General features: G+C 41.5%; 1 protein-coding gene across 14 annotated transcripts in view; it reads right to left on the reverse strand.

The window, feature by feature from the left end:
- The window catches only part of Washc2c (WASH complex subunit 2C), a 55,559-nt gene extending 44,305 nt beyond the window's left edge, over window positions 1-11,254 (reverse strand). For 10 of the 14 annotated variants that reach the window (XM_087904389.1, XM_087904388.1, XM_087904393.1 and 7 more), the window contains exons 1-4: window positions 10,970-11,254; window positions 10,198-10,362; window positions 3,038-3,100; window positions 843-1,016 (exon numbers count right to left, since the gene is read on the reverse strand). In XM_087904389.1, the coding sequence (XP_087760515.1) occupies window positions 843-1,016; window positions 3,038-3,100; window positions 10,198-10,362; window positions 10,970-11,092 (525 nt within the window). In that variant the 5' untranslated portion in view covers window positions 11,093-11,254. The remainder of the gene's footprint in view (window positions 1-842; window positions 1,017-3,037; window positions 3,101-10,197; window positions 10,363-10,969) is intronic. The other 4 variants (XM_087904387.1, XM_087904385.1, XM_087904386.1 and 1 more) reach the window with 2 other exon arrangements.
- Window positions 11,255-17,059: the final 5,805 nt, after the last annotated feature.

The following is a 17,059-nucleotide window of genomic DNA, read 5'->3' on the forward strand; positions in this document are numbered from 1 at the left end:
CGTTGACTATAGTTAACAAAATTCATTGTACTTCTTAATCATTGAAAAATTTTAAGTATTCTCTCCATGAATGAATACACAAGATATACACAAGTTTGAATAAGTCATTCTACAACAAATGAATATTTCAAAACATGTACAAGATAAATATGTTTCTTTTACCAAAAATTAAAAACAAATGAAACTTCATTTTAAAATAAAAACGAGCCACAGATGGTTAGGTTAGGCTAGAGTTCAATCCCCAGGACGTGTGTAAAGTCAGGAGAGAAACGACTCCAGAGTTGTTCTCTCTCGGTCCTGTGCCACGGGACATGCACGCCCTCATACAAACACATAAATGAAAAAGTTTAAGCATTAAAAAACTAAATTTGGCTAAACAGTGGTGGCGCGCACCTTTAAGCCCAGCATTCTGGAAGCAAAGGCAGGCAGATCTCTGTGAATTTGAGGCCAGCCTGGTCTACAGAGTGAGTTCCAGAACAGTCAGGATTGTTACACAGAGAAACTCTATCTAGAAAAGTAGAACAAAACAAAAAATAATAATAAAATAAAATTTAAAACTAACAAATTCCAATTAAAAATCTCATCCTTCACCTTAATGTCCCAGCTGTAAGTCAGTTTTGTCTCAGGGTTCTGGGATGGCTGCTCATGCCAATGCCTCCTCTGCCACAGACTATACCAAACACCCTAGAAGAGGAGGAGGTTTGCCCTGCAGCTTCCACCTGCCCTGTACCACTGAAGCGATCAGTGTGTCAAGTAAGGGGTCAATTGGGAATGCCCATGCCTTACACATCCCATGCCTGGCAAAACAGTCAAGACATAACATTGTAACTGAACGCCTTTACCTTTGGTTCAAGGATCAGTTCCACCCGCTCATTGGCATCATCTTCTTCAGAGTCCGAGTTCCCTGCTTTTATGTCAAGTTGCTCAAACGCACTATCCAGGACCTGTAGCCCATAGTTCACAGCCTCCCGGACTTTAGGAATCAGGTCTACCTCTTTTTGTTCCCGAGTCTTCTCCTACAAACAGAATGTTCTTTAGTGTATCTCCCATACGCCAATCCTAAAGTCATACCCTCCTCCAAAACTTTTAACTCAAAATGTTAATAGTTGCTTTCTGATACAGACTTTGGAGTAAATGTACAAGCTTTAGATATCAGTTTTGTTGCTTTCTGGAAATCCATCAAACCACTTAAACTCTAGAATTCCAAATTTTCCATCTGGAAAATCAGAGGAACATTCAAATTAGAAACCAAAACTGAGACTATGAAAACACTTTGGTAGAAAGAAAGAAAAAAAGAGAGAGAGAGAGAGGGAGGGAGGGAGGGAGGGAGGGAGGGAGGGAGGGAGGGAGGGAGGGAGGGAGGAAGAACTGTTTCCTTGCAGATCTTTAGGCTAATAAAGATAGAACCTGGGGTCTGACGTGTGTTAGGCAAACACTCTGCCAATAAATTAGTCCTCTAGTCCTGTGGTACTCAGCAAACATATCACTACCTACTTTTAAATGTAATGCTGGCTTGATATAACCACACTACTGCATTTTGCTGAGGAGTAAATGCATTGAGTACTATTAAAAATAAAATTCACTTTCCTAAAAATGCCAGGAACAGGAAGGACCACAGCTGGTTTCTAATATGCCAATCTAACAGCTTCGCTTCTTAAGAGTTCTGGTAAAATATTAACCTTTCTAACTGACTTAGCTTTTTCTGAGGAAGTCAGACCTGGCTGAAAGTGACTTCCACAATAAACATACTTAAATGCCATGCTTGTCTGAATAAGAGGAGGGAGTACTAGCCATAGCACATGAAAGTAAGGCCCAGAATCTCCATCTTAGGCATGGACACCGGTGTTGGCTAAGCAAGGATGTGTATGCACAGGTCACATGGCAAGTCCCAGAAGAAAAGGTAAGAACTGCAGTTCCTTGATCCCTTGGCCACTTTCCAAAGCACACAGCCCCCAGCGACTTCCTTCCTTTCCTTGTCTTTTCTAACCTCCACAAGTTCCACAAGTTCCCAAAGTCCATGGGGATGAAGCTCAGTTGTAGGAAACTTGCACAATGTGCATGAGGCCCTATGTGAAATCCCTGGTACTAAACCAGAACAAAGCAACAACCTTAGCACATGGCTTTCTCTTGTTGGCATGGCTTACCCACAGACTTTTACTTGACCCTTCTTTTCTCATATGTATAAAATCTCATCCTTGAAGGTTTCCCCAGCTAGTTTAACAATAAATGTTTTCTTGTGTGAACTTCCAAAACACCAACCATGCAATGCAGTTCAGATCAACAACCACCTATGGCCTCAACAGACAAGGAAACCACTTGAGAGCAAGTGTGCTAAGTCACCAGTTCCTGCATCTCTGTGACAGAGTCCACAACTGCTCACTGTACCGTCCACGCTGTCCCAACACACCTTGTAGTGACCATGGGGTCCTCAACTGTGTGTGTACCACACCTCTATTTACCCTACTATCTAATTCTGATCTGAAAAAAAAGATTAAAACAGTCACAAAAGGCTGGGAAAACTGCGTCTTCACAGATCTCACTTCTGTTACATTCATTTCGCAAAGCACAAACCTTTGGAGACCTCCCTGTTTTCATGCAGTACATGTGACTTCTTTCGGTGTGAACTTTGAGAAGAGTGACTTCTAGATCTTTAAAGGGTAGGAAGAGGAAAAGGAGGAGAGGAAGACAGGGAGAGAAAAGGGAGGAAGCAGAAGGAGGCTGTGGCCTGCAATCCTGTGCTGTTTACTCTGCCCTCTGCTCTGCTCTATGCCAGAAGTCAGAATTTCATCTATATACTAACAGGTTAAGCTTCAGAAAACAGTGCAGGAGTTCTGTTGGCCCACTGCCAAAGCAGCATGGTCCCAGTCCACATCGCCCCCTATCGCTTCTCACAGTCAGTGATTCAAGGATGGTCCCGGTCCACATCGCCCCCTATCACTTCTCACAGTCAGTGATTCAAGGATGGTCCCGGTCCACATCGCCCCCTATCGCTTCTCACAGTCAGTGATTCAAGGAAAGAAGGATTGAACACAAGTACCTGCTCCGATTTCTCTGCCTCGGTCTTGAGTACCTGCTCCTCCACCTCCTCATCGTACACCCGCTAAGTAAGGAAGCAAATGCATTTTACATAGTTAAGCATAGAATGAAATCACATCTGAAACTTCAACACAAAGAAGAATTTTTGTTTTTATTTTTCATGACAGGGTTTCTCTGTTTAGCTTTGGAGCCTGTCCTGGAACTCGCTCTTGTAGACCATGCTGGCCTCGAACTCACAGAGATCCGCCTGCCTCTGCCTCCTGAGTGCTGGGATTAAAGGCGTGTGCCACCACCGCCCAGCACAAAGAAGAATTCCTAAAAAGAGGAAAATGGCTTTTCAGAAAAACAACTGGGACCACTACCAAAGGGTCATGGATGAATAACTAAGAACAGCAGTTAATTCACCGAAAGTTAAATTTTAGACAGAGACATGAATGACTAAGAAACAAGACTAATCAAAGAGTTCTGAAACTACTATGATCACAATTGGTACACTTTTTTTTTAAACTTAACCTAATGCATAATTCTAACAGGGCCACAATACATGAACATTCATCCAAGACCACTGCCAATATCAACTGATACAACTTACCAACTAGATAAATACCCTAACAAGTGCAATAAAAAAAAATATGATAAAGGTAAAATTTACTTTCATTTTATTGCTTAAAATGGCTGAATTTTTTTTTTATATTTACCTCATATAAATCAAAGAAAAAAGGGCAAAATCACCAACAGTTTGCCAGAAGATGCACAGCCAAGGAAGAACCTCTTTCACAAGACAAGTCTGTCATTCTGGAAACTCACTGCAATGTTTTTTTTAACAACTGGAGTATAACATGTTTGTTATAAAAAAAAACCAATCAGTAAGTGGATATTATGGTTAATATTGTCAACTAAATATTGGACATAACTAAAACTCAAGATGTTGGGCAATCCTGTGGGGAATTTTTTATCTTATTATTTAAAGCAGGAAGACCCACTCAGAATCTGGACCATACTTTCTGGTGGCAACCCACATAAAAGAACATGGAAGAAGGAAACTGCTTTTTCCCACATGTCCTCACTCTAGCTAGCAAGTTCGTCTATCCTGTTGCTAAGGCATTCTCTTGCTAGTGTTAGAAACAATTTCTTAGGACTCTAGGGGACTGAAGATCAGCGGCTCTCCAGCAATCCTCCAGGCCTCCAGCACCAGATGTGGACCGCTGGGATAGTCAAGCTCCTGGACGGAACAGCTACTGCACTCTCAAGTCCCTCCTGGGAGTAGCTAGATGAGATCCTGAAAACCAATTTAATGAATCCTCTTTTAATAAACATGTTCACCCTATCAGTTCTGTTCCTTTAGAGAACCCTAACTTATATAAGAGGACAATGAAAACGTTATGCAATCAGACTATAGCGTTTCAAAGGTTTATGATTACATGTAAACACACTGAGCTGCACTTTTGAAAAGAAACTCCCCAAGTCACTTAAAAATTGGTAAGATAATACAAGCTCAACACTGCTCATCTAAGTTTTCAAATTTGTGATTTTTAGAATATCTGCAAAGACTTTACAAATATTCCTAATTAGAAAATACAAAAGCTAAAGCTGAGGCACACAAAGTTCCAGATTTCACTTCATTTCATTTCATTTTGGACAAGAATAATCAACCTGTGCCCATGAGAACTAGATGAGAAGACCCCATTGCTGAGGACACAACATTTTGGTTGTGGTACATAGAGAAATCTGGCTGGAAACAGGCTGTAATGTCCTCTTTGCTGAATAACTTTCATAGACCTGGAAGATACTATGCAAGTAATATCTTGGAAACAAACAGTAAGCAATGTCTTCCCCAGAGGTAGACACTGTGTACAACAGTACCAACCTGAGTGGCATGACTGTTCTGGTGATAGCCAACTGCTTTCTAATTGGATCTGAGACTTGCTCCACAAGAATAAATTAATGCCATGTTCTCAAAAGCCCATGCATGGGAGGTCAGAGGCCATCAAGCTTGAACTACTACTGTTTTTGCTAAAATGACACATTGTCAAAATATCTTCTAAATGTTTATACCCATAGATTAGGGCTATTCTCAACCTTGGTCAGAACGGTCAATTCAAAGAGGAAAGTCTAATGACCATTTCTGAATATAAAGAAGTTATATGAGTAGTTGACCATAGTGGTTCATGCTTACAGCCCCACTTTCAGCAATCTAAAGCAGAAGACAGTGAATTCATGGCTAGCTTAGACAACAAGATCTCGCATGATAAATCAGAACTGTTAAAGTAACTTTCCCTAGTAAGTATATTAGATTATGATATTTAATAGCATAAAGAACAAAGAAAATTACATGGAAAACTAAGTTTATGTTCACATAAACCTGCACATAAGTCAATGAGGAAAAAAGCTATACAACAAAAGCTATCCTTATGTGCACACACACATAACCATAAATACATACTCTCAGGGAACAAAAAAATAAAAATGCAGAGATACAAGTATCCTTCCCCAAAAAGATAACAGTTGAGAGGAAGAAATGGAGATGGGGAAAGAGGTAATTGGTTCCTGTGAAGCAAATATGGAAAGATATTAAAATCTGGTAATTAGTTCTCGGTGCTGCACATTCTAACCATGTGTGGTTATTCTCTGTTCTTTCCTAAACAAATGAAACATTTAATAAAAAACTGATAGCAGAACGTTACATTGATATAATCATGTAACAGGAATGAGAATAGGTTCACAAGACAGGTGGCCTCTAATCCCAGCACTGGGAGACTGCAGGAGAAGTAGAAGTTGAAACTCATCCTTGACAACTTAGGGAGTTTGGTGCCAGCCTAGGCTACATGAAACACTGTCTCAAAAAAAAAAAAAAGTTAAGTACATCAAAGTCTCAAAGATGTGTAAAAATGATTTTAATATTAAAAAATATGTAGGTTGTAAATGCTTGCATGTGCACATGCATGCATGCATGCACACACAGAACATAACATCCAAACTAAAGAAAAGTACAAAATAACATTCACCAAAAGTTTATTCGCTATAGGCTTCTCTTTTTTGTTTTTTATTTTTTTAAGACTGACATCTGCATGAGAACAGACCTAAAACATTGTCCCCAGCTCCCCCAGCAGTCTCTGCAGTCCAGATGACTTTCCTGATTCTTCCTTTTCCTGCTAACTGTCCTACACCAAACCTTACCACACACCTCCAATATGACAACAAAAAATGTACTTGAATCTTTTTTTTTTCCAGAGTTGAGATCAAATCCAGGGCCTTGCACTTGCTAGGCAAGCACTCTACCACTGAGCTAAATCCCTAACCAAGTGATGAATCTTTAAGTGGAGATTTTAAGACAGGGTAGCTACTGTAGTTGTTTCAGATTTGCATGGCAGGATCTCTAAGCTGAAAAGGCCAGGTTTCTGACTAAAGTCTAAACTGTCAATATCTGGCTCCCGACCCCACCCCCACCCCCACCTATCACTAGAATCCACCCCTCAAGATGTCAACATCCTGGGGCTGGTGAGAACAATGTGACATCTAACACAGCAAACAGTTTAGAAGACCTGAAGCCCACAAGGTCATTGGGAGTGGAAATGCTGAGAAACAGCAGGTGATCACCAGAATTCCTTCCCAGGCTGACCTCCCAGCTCTGCTTCATGAGCATTCGGACAGGTGACGACTAGAATTGTTAAGGGCCTTCAGTATTCATCCTCACAGAAACTTTTCCTCATTTGGAGAAGTGGGGTATATGCCATAGGGAGCAAGTAAAAAGGACAGGACAGATTTAAAAAAAAAAAAAGCAATTACACACAGCTCTGGTTCTTTTTGCTTATATGTTTTCCCATTCAATTATTTAAACATCCACGGTCTCTTATGTATCCAGACTGTGCTAAGACCCATGAATATGTTTAGCTAGATACTAAGGCTTGTTAAGTAACTTTAAAAATAGCATTGCTAAAAAATAATGTGCACTTACATGAAAATGCCAAATAACACAGTACCACATACAATGCAGATATACAATGAAAATTTTTAAAAAAAATTAAGATTGTTAGACTGCTAATAAATGACATGCGGATCGGGTATGGCAGCCTATCCTTTTAATCCCAGAACTCAAAAGGCAGAAACAAGCAGATCTCCATGAGTTCAAGGCCAGCCCAGGCTATATATCACGTTCCAGACAACTAGGCTAAATGGTGAGACACTGTCTTAAATAATAATAATAATAATAATAATAATAATAGTGGAGTATTAAAAAGACATGGGATGTTTCGTGAGTTCTTGACAAGAGGTATTACCTGGTATAGAGGCTTAGGGCTAATCTGACAGACAGACAGACAGACAGACAGACAGACAGACAGATGAAATCAAAGGGCATACAGAGCAATCTCAACAGAAGCAGGACACTCAGGAGGTCCAAGGCCACTTTATAGAAAGCAAAATCTGTAAAACAGAGCAGGATGGTGGAGGGGGCATCATGTGCAGGGTATTACAGCCATTAAGATTCTGAACTTTAACCCTAAATTGTCAATTCTCTTGACAGCTTAGTAATAACATCTGTTTCTTAAAAAATAAAAGGGGGGGAGAGAAAATGATGGAAACATGGTTTTGATAACTGACAGAATAATCCTGAGAAAAATCAATTGTTTCTTTTTAAATTGTTTCCCAGAAAGCTAAAAATTCTTAACAATTGGCTTTTAAAATTTCCTTATGATCTTTTAACAAACTAAAGCTATTAACTACGACTGCTGAATCTGAGGTCAGCCTGGGAACTCTGTCTCAATAAAAGAGGGGGGGCTGCCTTAAAAACTGGGTCTCTTTCTGATTAGACACTAAAACACAGGCCAGCCCTAATGAGCTCTTCTCTTTCAGGACTCCCTCTCCTTAGTAATAATGGTTCTACATAGCTTCTGTTTCCCTCAAAAGCCCTGACTGTCTATTGCCCTAGAAAGTCCAGTTTGCTTCACTAATTCTAGAATGCAGTTTGTAATTATGGGGGTCTGCCTTGAGACTAACAAAACCCAACTGACTTTAAATGACAGCAGCAGCCTAGTGTGAAGAGTAGAAGCAATGTCAGAGTCTGAAGAAAACACACAGGAGAGCAGCAAATGCAACAGGTATTTTTGCTAGGCTGATTTTTTTTCCAGTTTTCTTAAGCACTATCTAGTCTCTGAACATTCTCAGCTGCTCCCACAAACAGGAAGAAATACCATGTGGTATTACAGAAGGTCTTGGAAGCAGTTCCACTTGGTAGGGCACCAACGCATTCAGGAAGAAAGCTGATCGCAGACTGGAAGGGGAGAGGACTAAGGACTTATAAGGAGAAAGAGATGGATGGAAATACAGAATCCACAGTCCACAAAGGTAGACATGAAGAACAATTAACAAAAAGTTTTCACAAAACCTAGGCTGTAGAAAATTCTAAGAAAACTTTGTGATTGGAAAGCAAAGCTTCTGATGCCTCCTCCTCCTGACCATTCTGGCACAGGCGCATAGAGTACAGAAGAAAACTTCCTGCTGCTCCCTGGTCTACAGCTGCAACATTAAGTGCAAGAAGAGCCGAGAATCTGATGTAGCAAGAGAGCTGCACAATGAGAACAGTGCGAGAAGAGCATCCAGCCCAGCCTGATGAAGAGCGGTGGTGCTCCAGGTGGTGCTCCAGTCATCCCCTAACTGACGCTTCCGGAGAGGCAAATGCTCAGGCTGACCAGGCCAGTTCTGTGCACATAAGAAATGTCTTCCGCTTGAGCAGGCCAATCCAAAACTCTGAGATACAAAACCTTCTGAGGACTGACATGAAATTCAAAAACGTTTTGGACATGGGGTTGTTTCAGTTTAGGGGTGCTGAACCGGTAAGCTCTGCACATCTTAAACACCTGAAATATGAACAACTTCTAGTCCCAAGAATCCCAGACGGATGAGGTAAATTCGGTCTGTACTGGGTTTACTTGAATACAAGTGAAGTTTTAAAAAATCAATGTTTCCCTTTGCCAGTAAAGAAAATAATTGGTGGGGTAGTCAGCCCAAGGAGCAACTAGTCTGGCACACGCAGCAGTAAACAAAGAACCCTCACTATATCCCATGTCTCAAACACGATGGAGCATGAGGTATGTCACTTCAGTTAGAGCTCCGAAATTAAGCAAACATGCCACAGCAACAGCCAACACGGCACTCTGATATTTTCACAACCCTAAATCATGGGCTTTATGATCTTAACCATTTTGGAAATTATATTTAGTACTTTATACCTAACAACTTCAGGATACGACCCATTTTAGTAATACTCTCCTCACTGCTGGTTGTAGGACTGTACACCTGTAATCCCAGTACTTGAGATGTGGAGGTGAGAATTTCAAGGTGAGTTCAAGGGACACTTGGTCTACATAGCAAGTACCAGACCAGTGAGAACTAAAGATGAGCAAAAAACAAACAAAAGAAAAACAAAAACAAAAAACAAGGCCTCCCCCCAGAAAATGCCTTTTCACAAATGAATTCAGAAAGACATTCTTTGATCATGTGAACTAAACCTCCTCCCATTCTCATAACAACCTTCCCTTTGCTCAACCGGCTCCAGGAAGACGTGTTTCTTTTCTATCATAGCTTTACTAAGATAATCTACCTGTGAATTCCTAGCTGCTCACAGAAACTCACTATGAAAACAAAACTCACATGTGCTTTGGTTAAAGCACAGCCACCATGCTGACTGCTGATTCTCTGTCACAGATTCAGCCGAGGTAGGAAAACTGTCATGGACAAAATACATAGTAAACATCTGCCTCCACTTATAAAACTGATCAAAATATAAAGGACCCAATCAGTAACTGAAGCCAAAAGTGATGCTCAAACAGCCAGGTACATGGCTGATCTCACCCAATGAGCATAGCAGCTTTTTGGAGAGGCACACAATTCAGCTCAACTGTTCATCACTCTCAAAACTAAAAATAAAAAATCCAAGTGAAGCAAACCTTACCGTTAGTTTTTTTTTTTTGTTTTCTGATTTTTTTGACTTAGAAGGGCCAAAAACTTTACTAATATAAGACAGTGATTCTAGAGAAAGGAGCTTCAGTTACCAAGAACCAAGCTATCCGCCAAGAAGAGAACCTAGTTATCATCTCAAATTACATTAGCTCTTACTCCCCAAAAGGGATTATTTGTTGCATAAGATGTACTGAAAGAACTCACATTCTCAATGAACTGGGTATTAGAGAGCATAAGGAAGTCATTGAAGACATTGTGCAGACGACAATGTGTCGCTTTGGTCTCCTGAATTAACCCATCCACCTGTTTCTTGATTTCATGGGTCCTGGAGATAGTCTGCTGCGAGAATTCCTGTAGAAACTGTAGTAGCTGTTTTGAAAAGGAACATACAGAAGTATCAACATTACATGTGGGGCAAAACAAACAAAGAACCCTTTCCTTTCTCCAGTGTTATGTAGAAGGAATGACACTTTTGATATGGAGTTGAGTGACAGGGAAAGGCATTAAGAAAGCTCATCAGGTAAGCGCATCCAGCCCACAAACACTTGTTACCACATTTCTAGAGGGATTTATAGGCCTGTTCGGTTCTCACTCTCCAGCGACCATACTGTAAGTGTAGCATAACAAAACACCCCAAATCCTACTTGTATGGAACTGTGAAACTGAAAGTTCTGAGCTCTCGCGTTCCGAAGTGTGGAGTCCTACTCAAGATTATCTGTTGCCCCATTTTGCCCAGTTCCAATACAGAAGCGCCTCCGTAGAGACAGCAATCCTTGAACAGGGCAGAGACGGGTCTGGACAGCAGGATGGTGTGGAGGGCAAGGTTGGAAAGTCTCAGCACGGAAGGAAACCCGCGTCTGCGCGGCAGAGTGCTGGGCAGGGCCGTCCCTCCCGGGAGTCTGGGATTGTGTCCCTCCCCTAGGCTGCAGGGTAACCGCAGCTCAGGCCCTCCCTGAGCCCAGGGCCCTGCGCTCACGCCGGCGTCGGCCGCCAGCGACCAGTTCTGGCTGCTGCGGCGGATCTCCTCCACCGACCAGGGCCTCTCCCACACGGGCTCGGACGCCGGAGGCCGCTCCGAGTCGGGGCTCGTCCGGTTCATCTGCGGCGGGAAGGACGAGAAGCAGCACTGAGTCTGGGGCGGAAGAGGCTCCAGCCCTGCCTTCCCGGGCCGCTGTCCTCACCACAATGACACTGACACTCAGCAAGCAGGAAAGTCACTACCGGAGACTCTACCGCACTGCCCACCCGGCGTTGTGGGATCACGTGGTCCGCGTCACGTGGTGGCGCCCGCACGTGACTTGAAGCGCAGCCTCTAAGAGGAATCTGGGTTTACTGCTCCTGAGTAGTTGAGATGTGTGTTTGTTCAGGGACAAGATGCTTAGGCGGCCAACTTCAGTGGTGCAAAAAAGATGGGTGCTTATCAGTGGGCCCCGCGCTATCCTATTACCTACCAGGTGGGAGGAAGGGCAAGAAGGTGGACAGAGGACGACTTCCCTGCTGCTTAGCGACTTTGCTGAAAATGCAAATGGTGTGTGACAGACCCAGAGTCTCAGTGACCTTAACATGTGGTACAGCTGCTGACCCACTTGGTTTCAATTCACAGTGTGAATCCGCTTAAAATTTTTACTTCAGGTCAGATTCAAGGCCACTTTCTATAGGCAGAAAAACAGGGAAGGTAGAAATCCGCAACTCCTCTGGCTACCCACTAGTCAGACTCCCCTTTGTGAGCTGTTCTTGCCCAGGCAATAACCCCATATCTTTCCTTTCGTTGTGCCCATGAACACGTTACTTAGCTTCACTGAGCTTTCTTTCACATATAAAAGAAGATATTTTTCTTGCCAGAAATGATAATAGTACCTGGTATATGGTGATTGATTACTCTAGATGGTATCAGTTCCCCTGTGCAGCCTGTTTTTGGATTTTGCTTTGTTGCCACCTCTGTTGGCACTTCATTAAAGATTTCTCTTTGGTATGAAACTAAGACAAATAAAAACATGCTCAGATAAAAATGTGTGCAAGAATGTCCACCATAGCATTAATCCACGATACCCAAGAAAGCAGAAGCAACCTAAATGTCCATCAACAGATGGATGGATGAATGGATGAACAAAACGTGAAACCACACTATGGCCTGTTATTCACCAAAAAGGAATAAAGTGTTGATATATGATAGGACATGAGTTGACCTAGAAGACATTAGCTGCAAGAAGCCAGTCACATATGAGCACAAATTATATGATTCTATTTATATAAATGTCCAGAATGGATCAAGCCAGAGAGAAGTAGGTTGGTGGTTGCCAGGGCTTGAGGGAAGATGGGAATTGAGAGTTAACTGCTACTGGGCATAAGGGGTATGGGGTTCCTTTTTTAGGTAATAAAAATGTTAGACTGTGGTAATGCTGTTTAATTCTCAAAACACTAGAGTCTTGAAATGTGTGTTGTTTTTTTGATTATTTATTTATTATATATACGCTTTCCAAGAGATAGTGCCAGATCTCTTTACAGATGGTTCTGAGCCACCATGTGGTTGCTGGGAATTGAACTCAGGACCTCTGGCAGAACAGTCAGTGCTCTTAATCTCTGAGGCATCTCTCCAGCTCTCAAAATGTGTATCATAAAGGGAGTAATTTTATTGTACAAATGATATCCCAATGGAGCTACTCTAAAGTAGGAAATGGAAAAGAGGGTGAGGGGTGGGGTAACTACTAAAGTTAGGGTTAACAGCATCTCCCTAGCGTTGTCTTCAGTGAGCCACTATAGCTAGAGTGAAGGCCAGGGTTACCTTAGCATTGCTGGGATGGTCACAGTGTGATTGTTTGCTGTAGGAAGTCTTACAGCCAGTGGCTACCCGCCCACTGGGGCGTGGCCTCTTATACTATAAAAGCCACTGTAGAGCATGCGTCAGCTCTCTTCTTCCTGTTGCTAGATTCGGTTTCTGTTCTCCTTTCAAGCAGAGGATTCTGATTTGTGAGTTTACCCCTAAATAAATAACCATCTATTTCTCAATTCTGAGCTAGTTTAGGATTTCTTTTAAGCATCCTTCCACAATTGTTAGGGATAGCATTAAGATGAAGCTGAGGCTTAGGGCTAGTATTAGAGTTCTGCTTGGGTTAGGGTCAGGTTACTGCAGTATTTTTTATATTCATTTTAGGGTTAGAGATTAAGCAAGTATTACAGGTCGGCATTATAGTTAGGGCTTACAATTGATATTATGGTTAGGATTGGAAGTAGTGTTAAGTTTACAATTAGGGTTGGTTTGGCGTTAGGGTTAAGATTAGCATTAGTGTTCCATTGGTGATTGCTTAGTTAGGGTTTCTATTGCTGTGAAGAGACACCATGACCACTCTTATAAAGGAAAACATTTACTTGGGGCTGGCTAGAAGTTTCAGAGTTTCAGTCTGTTACTGTCATGGTGGGAAGCATGGTGGCATACAGGCAGAGATGGTGCTACAAAGGAGCTGAGAGTTCTATATCTGTATCCACAGGTAGTAGGAAGTAACAGTGACACACTGGCCAAGCTTGAGTTTCTGAGACCTTAAAGCCCACTACTTAGTGACACGTCTCCTCCAACAATGCCACACCTACTCCAACAAGGTCACACCTCCTAATAGTGCCCCTCCCTATGGCCCAACATTCAAACACATGAGGCTGTGGGGGCTGTTTCCATTTAAACGACCACAGTGGTATTGTCGAGTTTAGGGTTAAGGTGAGTGTTTTATTACTTTTCTAATGTTATGATAATAATTATCTCAAAGACAATTAATAAAAGGGTTATGGTTAGGACTTAGTGTTATAATTAATTGTGAACTAGAGTTAGGGTTATGGTATGGTTGGTATTAGGGTGAATGCTACCAATGAGGGTTTAATTAGGATTAGACTTAGGGTAGGCTTAAGATTCACTATAGGAGCCGGACCGTGGTGGCATATACCTTTAATCCCAGCACTTGGGAGGCAGAGTCAGGCAGATCTCTGAGGCCAGCCTGATCTCAGAGCAAGTTCCAGGACAGCAAGGACTACGCAAAAAAAAAAAAAAAAAAAAAAAAACCCTGTCTCAAAAACCTCCCTTTAGTCCTAATACTTATGAAGCAGAGGTAGACAGATTATTTCTGAGTTTGAGGTCTAATTTCTCTACATAAAAAGTTCCAGTAGAGTCAGGGTTAAATAATGATATGCTATCTCAAAAAAAAGTTATAATTAGGGCTAGGATTATGGTTAGGCTCGGGGTAAAGGCTCAGTATTAGGTTAAGAGTTAGGAGCTAGGGGTTAGAGTTTATTGTTACAGTTATAGTTAGATATGGTGTTAACCTTTAAACATAATCCTAAATTCTAAATATAATGCTAAGACTAACTATAAGCCCTAAACAGAAACATAATGCTAACCCTAACACCATCCCTAGTCATCACCCTAATTCTAACCCTACTCCAAGCCTAACCCTATTGCTAAGTCTAATCTTAACCTTAACCATTATCCTAAACCATAGTCATAAATATAACCTTAGTCAGATCACTATACATAAAATTAACCATGATCATATTGTTAATCTTAACTCTAACTCTGAATGTAAGGATATACTAAATGGAAACATTAAACGTAAAACAAATGCTAACCTTAATCATACCTTAAACTTAACTTGCTGCCTTGCTAGAGTTTCTATTGCTGTGATGAAACACCATGACCAAAAGCAACCTGAAGAGGGAAGTTTATTTCACTCACAGGTCCATATAACAGTTTATCAAAAGCAATGAGACCAGGAGCTCAAGCAGGACAGGAGCCTGAAGGCAGGATCTAATGCAGCGGCCATGGAGGAGTGTTGCTTATTGGCTTGCTCAGCCTGTTTTCTTGTAGAATCTAGAACCGCCATCCCAGGGGTGGCACCACCCTCAATGAACTGGGCCCTCCCCCAAAGATTACTAAATTTAAAAACTGTCCTACAGGCCTACCTTCAGCCCAATCTTACGAAATCATGTTCTGAATTGAAGCTCCCTCCTCTCTGATGACTCTATCTTGTGTAGACATAAAACCAGCCAACACACTTACTCTAACCATAATGATTCTCCAATATGATCTCCAAATCTAACCCTAACATTAATGTTAGACATAGCCTAAACTGAGCCCTAATCATAACCATGAACCTAACCCTAAAAGTTTAGAGATGTGTAACAGCAAATCTGCCCTCACATTATTCATAACCCTGACAACCCCCTTCCCCTACTGTAAGTGTAGCACTGTCAGCTTAGCTCCAACCAAACTAAAACCATGATCATGACCTTAATACTAACCCTAACAATAATGATAAACCTAACCATTATGGCGACCCAGACCCCAACACAAACCCTATCCCTAACTCTACCTCTAAGCCTAATATAACTCTAAACCTAACAATACATCTTAAAGTAATCAGAACCCAAAAATTCAGGGTAACCATAATTGTAACCCTTACTGTAACACTAGCTTACTGTACAAATCCTAATCTTGCACCCTAACCCTAAACCTAAACCTAACATCTAACCCCCAACAGTAAACTAACCCTAACTTCTCACCCTAATCCCTAACATGTATTTACTAGCTCTCTCACAGGCAGACCTATATGTGCAATTTTAAAAACACATGTATTTCCTACCTTGTAATAGATAGGTGTATATGTGCAGGTTCACATGTACCTGTATTTCCTAACTCTATCATAGCTATGAATGTGTTCACTGGTTCACATACACACATGCATTTTCTAGTTCTGTTATAGGTCAACCTGTATGCACATATTCACATGCGTGCAGTTTTAAAGCATGGTCATATGTTGACTTGTATGTGCACATTCAGGCAAGGATTATCTGTGCAAGCAAATTTGAAAGGTGGGGGAGGAGGCTTAGTGGTTAAGAGCACTGGCTGTTCTTCCAGAGGATTACATGCACTTTCCAAGCCCCGTCATGTTGCCATATATTTGCATGTTCCATACATGCTATATCTGTTCACTCACCTATGATAGCATGTTCACACATGTTCACACTCATGCACTTTGTGATCACTCTCATATGGTTGACATAATGGGTTTCAAGCATGCCAGGCTACATAGTTAGATTCTGTCTTCAAAAAAAGTTTGGACCTGAAATGTAGCTAAGTTCATAGAAGGTTGCCTTGCAGACATGAGACTCTGGGTTTGATCTTTGTGACTGCATAAACCAGGTGTAGTGGTAATTTCTTGCAATCCCAGGACTAGAGAGGTAGCCAGGACCATGAATTCAAGGTCATCCTTGGCTACATATTGAGTTTGAGGTCAGCCTGAGCTACATGAGATTGTTTCAATTTTTTCAAGTTTTAGTCATTAAAAACACCATCAAGAGAATAAAAAGGGAAACAATGTTTAGAATAAAATGATCATACATCAAATATCTGGTTCTTAGAGGTTAGGTCAGGGGAATCTCAAGTTTGAGACCGGTTTGGGATATATAGTCAGTACCAGGCCAGATAAGAGCTATATAGCAAGATTCTCTCAAAACCAAAACCAAAACAAACAAACAAACAAAAAAGACACACACAAATAGGGAGGTAGGACTCGGTGGTAAAGAGCACAAAATATCTACAATATGACATAATCAATGAGCAGACATGGTGCTGAGTCTGAACAGTACAAAATTAACCTCACTAGTGGGAGGCAGCCATATGTCACTTCTACCACATGAGATGTCCCAAAAGAATCACAGCAACATTCCCAGTGTCCTTACTGCAATGTAAGCTTGCACTTAAACATGAAGAGACCTCAGACAAACCCACTTCATAAAAGCTGAAGAAAGGCTGGGGAGCTGCTGCAGACCAAAGGTGTTTAAAGACATGGCAATTCAATGCAGCCCAAGTCTGAGGAAAAGAAAAAGTCAGAGGGACGCTGAGGCAAGGCAACACTGGGTATGAGCTATCCATTACCCAGCAGTTACTGGTTTGAGGGTGTGACTCAGTTCGTAGAGTGATTACTTAGTAGTGTGTACAGAGTCCTGGATTTGAACTCAGTACCGCATATAAGCCAAGGGTCACGGTGCACACCTGCAGGAACAGCTCAGGAGAAGACAGGATCAG

The sequence above is a fragment of the Myodes glareolus genome, chromosome 3 (assembly GCF_982192425.1).
Source record: "Myodes glareolus chromosome 3, mMyoGla1.1, whole genome shotgun sequence".
NCBI lineage: Eukaryota > Metazoa > Chordata > Mammalia > Rodentia > Cricetidae > Myodes > Myodes glareolus.